At 56.4% G+C, this 5,193-nt stretch overlaps 1 protein-coding gene across 1 annotated transcript in view; it reads right to left on the minus strand.

Annotated features, from left to right (window-relative positions):
- SCRT2 (scratch family zinc finger 2) overlaps positions 1–4,859 on the minus strand; it is an 11,944-nt gene extending 7,085 nt beyond the window's left edge. Inside the window, 1 exon segment of the mRNA XM_010841894.1 lies at positions 4,727–4,859. Coding sequence (XP_010840196.1) covers positions 4,727–4,859 — 133 coding nt within the window.
- Positions 4,860–5,193: the final 334 nt, after the last annotated feature.

The following is a 5,193-nucleotide window of genomic DNA, read 5'->3' on the forward strand; positions in this document are numbered from 1 at the left end:
CCCGGGGACGTGTATGAAGCACCCACCTGGGAGGGGTGGTGCAGTGCACCACTTACGCCCTTGTCATCGCAGGCAAGTCACCTCTCCAATCTCAGCTTTGCCTCTGGAGGTTGAAGCTAACCTTCGCCTGCAATCTGAGCTTGCTGCCCTGTGCCCACTCTGTGTGTGTATGCGTGTGTGTTTGGGATGTATAAATTGCTATGCTGCCATAGGGACTTGATATACTCTCCTGACCTCTATCAGGCACCAAAAACTGAGACTGTCTGAAGAGTGGACATTCAGCCTGGTTCCTTCATGTCCCCCTTGTGACCCCAGGCTTAACGGGGGGCATGGACCCTAGATTCAGTATCCCACATTCAGTATCCCATCCCTTTTATTGCACATTCCCGCTGACAGATTTTTAAGAAAATCGAGTTTTGGGTCCCTGAAAGGCCAGAGCTGAAAGAGATCAAGTTTGACTGCTTATTTTTGTAAGAGGGAAACTGAGGTTTGGGCAAGGGAAGATTAGTTCAGAGCTTCAGAGGAAGCTGGCTCTAGGTCTTGAACTGGCCAGCTTTGAGAATGGACCTGGACATGACCTTGGGCCAGAAATTGGATCTGGATCCAGATGCAGATCCTGGAGCATGAATGTTGACTTGGACATGGATTGAAACTTGAACATGGATTTGTTCTGAATTTTGAAGTGAGCCTGTAACCTGGGACACTGACCTTGGAACTAGACTTCAGACCTTGTCCTAGAATGAAGGTTGGACATGGACTTTGAACCTGAACCTCTGCCATGTCTCTAATCTCGACCTTGGACCTGGACCGAGACCAAGATGCCAGGGGCAGAGGTGGTTAAAGACACTCAGGCGGGCCTGCTCTGTGTCCTTTGACCCCTCTACAGCCCTCTCTGAGCTTCTTCTGCCAAGGGACCGGGGCTACCCTTTTGCATCCCTGCACCCCAAATAGGCTTTCTAAAGTGTAGGGTAGACATGTGGCAATTGGGGACTTTGAGCAGATTCCCAGGCCTGGCCTGGGGCGACTCCTCGGCGCCATCAGAGGGAGTGAGCGGAAGCGGGTGTTGGTATAATGTGGTCAACTAGAGAAGCCCATGGGCAGTAGTAGGAGCGCTTCCTCAGCTGCTGGAGAGGCTTAATGTAGCTGTGGAGGGCAGACAACTGCGTTATCGGATTGGCATTGATCCCTCATCTGCCTGGGTCGGATGCACTCTGAAGGAGTATGAGGGCAGGACGTGGTGGGGGTTAAGAGGATGGAGGACCTGGCATCCAGCTGGAGTTCAGAGTTAGGTTGTGTGGAGAGGTCGATACTCCGGGGCCAGTGAAGATGTCCACAGATCCTTGGAGACCACTGGTGTGCAGCTGGGTGGGCACCTTCCTTCTCTGAGATGAATGAGTCCCTAGCATTCCCCAGGATGGGGCCCAGGCCTGGGAAGGGGGAAGTTTGATGGAGTTGGAGGATGAGGTTCTGAGAGGGTTGGGAGGATGTGAATTACCACCTCACTGGGGGACTGAATCTGTGCTCAGAATCACCCAGGGGAAAGGAGGGGAAGGGAGGGCGCCACGGAGGTAGAAAGCAGTGGAGAAGCAAGAGGGGGAGAAAAGAGGCATTAGGATGGAGAGGATGGTGAAATTAGATCTGCTGTCCCTTCTTTGGGGAGCGCTGCAGAGAAACCTGGAACTTGCCCCGTTGTGGGGCTTCTTCCCTATTTAGGTGCATTCAGGGGGAGCCTGGAGCCCAGATGTACCTGCCACACCCTCTGCGGGGCCCACGGAGGCTGCTGTTGTGTGTGTGTGTGGAGGAGGAGGAGTCCTCCAGGAATTCTCCAGCACTCCCAAGCTCTCCCTGGGCTGGGGGTACTCTTTAATTTGGGGTCTTGCATCTTCATCAGTCAGGGGCCTGTGGTTCCCCTGCCCTCCGCATTCACAGGCTCCCTTCCTGCCCCCACCGCCACCCCAGATTCCCCTCCTGTTGGTCTCACCCTGACCCTGCAGCCGTTGTTGCTGCAGGAATGGCTTGTAAGAGGATCTTTCTAATAACTGGAACTATCTCCAGCCCCAGGCTCTCCCCCTTTCCCTCCCTCCTTTCTCCTCCCCCCTCCTCCTCTCCCTCACTCTCCTCACCTCCCCCCCTCCTCTCTTTCTCCTTGTTTACCGATCTCACTTACACACGCTGGGAGAGAAAAACGTCGGCTCAGCAATTTTTCACACTTCCCTCAAATGCTCAGCAAGGTTATTTCCGGCAGAGCGGAGACAACGGACCACTAGATGCCGGCAGGCTCTCCGAGGACCCCCAGCACCCCTACCCACCCGTGGGATGAGGGAGCCTTCATTTCCCGGTCTGGCCACACCCCAGGCATGGAAAAGCACCCCCCCACCCCGCCCCATAACAGAATAAGGCAGACTCTGTGTTTCCCAGGTGTACTCAGGCTTGAAGGGTCACCCCTTGGTCTCTGGCACTAACCATTTACTGCAGACACTGCCAAAGCAGCCAGGGCAGAGTACCTGTCCTCGTCCAGGGGCTGCCTGCAGAGACTGAAACCAAGAAAAGTGCTTGGCCTCAGAAACTCTGCCATCCTCAGCCAGATGTCGAATGGTGAACGGAGCCCTACAGAAACCCTGACAATGGCCCCCTGCATTCTGTTAGACCCTCATCCAGTCATCTCCAATGCCTCCCACCCCACACTTGACCTTCACAGAAACTGAGCTTGTCAAAGTTGGAAGGATGCTTAGATCATGCCATCCAAATTCTTTCACTGTTGAGGAGATGGAGGATCAGAGAAGGAAAGGCACTTGCCCAAGGTCACATAGCAAGTCAGAGACCTAGAGCCCAGGCCTAAGATATCTTCCACGCCAGATATCAAACTGTTAGGACAGCCTCATGATTCCCCAGAAGGAGCTGGTCTGGAGCCCTTTAGGGAAGGGGCCAAGGACAGGGTGGTTCTAGGGGGTTAAAGCTGGTAGAACATCCCTGCTGATGGCTTGGCCCTTACCTTGCTTCCCACTATTTGCTCAGAGGCTCCTTTCAAAGCTTTTTTGGACTGAATTCAAGGCAAGGCATTCCTGCTTCCCTCCCGAGGAACAGTCTGCAGTTTTGGCTGTGCAAGAGAAATTCTCTGGGCTTCTCTGGGTTTCCTCAGCTGGCCTGGGACAGGACCAAGGGGCCCTCAGTGGGCAGGAACCCAGGACTTTGTGTCCATCCTCCGAGGGATCCACATTTCAGGCTTGCAGGCATTTCCATTTCTACCGAGGTCCCCAGCCCTGGCATGGACCCAGGTCCACCCTCTGTCCTGCCAGCATTCAGATAAGCCCAGCCATATCCCTGGGATTCAGTCCTCAACCCCAAGAGGCCCTGGGGTCAAGAAAGAGGACAGTAGAATAAGAAACACGTGGGGCAAAGAAAAGGGAGTTGGTTCTCTTGGAGATCTGGGGGAGGTCAGGAGGTGAGGGGCTGGAGCTGTATCCCTGTTAGCTCCTTAATTTCTTTGACCTTGATGAGGTCACAGAGCATTTTACCCAGCACCCTCTTGCTACCTGGCTTGGCGGAGTGATGGAATGTGGGTGAAGTGCTTGGAAATCCCTGAGGCAGAAGCTCCCACCCTCCTGCCTTTGCCATCTCAGCTACCCCCTCATCTTCAATCCTTTCTTTTCTCCTTTTTCTCTCCTCTCCTCTTTCCTTCCCACTTACACACACACACACACACACACACAACACACACACGCACACCCCAAAGGTGATGCCACATGTGATGTCAGATTTCTTCTGCCAAAGGGATGCCTCCTCTTCAGACACTTGTCCTGGGGGGGACCATCAGAGGAGAACCCTTTTATGATCTCCTTGATGGGGGATGGGGTCCACAGAACCATTCTCTAATTTTCCCCCACAACCTCCAGAGATCACCCCTTTTTGGGCCTGAATGACCTCTCTTGTCCCCCAAACCCTTGTCACTATAGGAACTTGCTCTGAAAAGAAATAGAGTGTGTTGGGGGTGGGGGACTGACAAGAAACAGCAGGGCTGGCTCTAGAGGGGAGTGAGAAGCCGGAGTGGGGAAGAGGGTGCGACCTAGGAGACCAAGAGCCACTTTGGGGGAACCCCTCCTAGAAATTCCCTCTTCCTCTCAGTCCCCAGGAGAGGCCCAGCCTTTGGCAGGCATGTGGCTGAGGGTAACAAAAGAGTTGCTGAGAGAGGGGGCTGAGAAGACTTGTCTGGCATCACCAGGGGGAGCAGACTTGAAGGGAAAGAGGGTGCCCCCAGCTACCCCTAGGGAGCCAACCCTCTCTCCCCAGGGATTGGTGGTCCAGGCCAGTTTACCTTCACCATCAAGGGAGCACTCTCGGACAACCAGCCTCCTTCCCTCAACCAGGAAGAGGGGACCGTTAGAACGCCTTGTGCATTAGCCCCCCCAGCACTAACCCTTAATGGACACCACTCTCTGTCTCTCCATTCTCTCACCATCCTTCACTCCAGTTCCAATCTAGGGCCACAACTTTCAAAGTCCAGGCTGACGCTCGCTCGGCGGCGGGATGGGCCGACCCTGCGACTTTCCCTTTGTACGGACCTGGCCCTCGCCCCGCCTGCCTGGCCCTCGGGAAGCCCGGGAGGCGCACACAGCCAAGGAAATCTCCTCCCGGGGTTCCCTGCCGCGCGCACCCCTCCTCGTGGCCCGAGTTGGGGAGGGCCCGAACTCCCCTCCCCTCTTCTTCCCCCCCGCCGGGTCCCACTCACCGTTGTCCCCGGAAGGCCCCCGGGCTCCAGGCAGCACGTAGGCGGTCTCCAAGGGGTGATAGGTGGGGGCCGGCACCCCGCTGCACTGGAAGCCGTCGCCTTTGATCTTCTTTACCAGGAAGGAGCGGGGCATGGTGCGACTGGCGTGGGACTCGGCGGGGGCACTTGCGAGGGGCCCTGGTCGGGGGGAGGAGGCCAGCCGGGCGCGATTGGCTGTCTGCGCGGGGTTTCAGCACTGGACAGCTCCCAGCGGGCGGCGGGCGGGCGGCAGCGCGGAGCCGGCACCGGTGGCGGCGGCCCCGGCTGTAGCTCTGGCTCCCGCTCGGGCTTGGCGGCGGCGGCTCTCAGACAGGCGATCGCTGGAGCTGTGCTCAGCACTCCGGCTGCCGGCTTTATATGGGACGCAGGCTGGAGGAGATCAGGTGGTCCCCTAGCAATGGAACTGTTCAGCGCTCTAATCCATCAAA

This window comes from Bison bison, unplaced genomic scaffold (assembly GCF_000754665.1).
Source record: "Bison bison bison isolate TAMUID 2011002044 unplaced genomic scaffold, Bison_UMD1.0 scf7180017864167, whole genome shotgun sequence".
Taxonomy (NCBI): domain Eukaryota; kingdom Metazoa; phylum Chordata; class Mammalia; order Artiodactyla; family Bovidae; genus Bison; species Bison bison.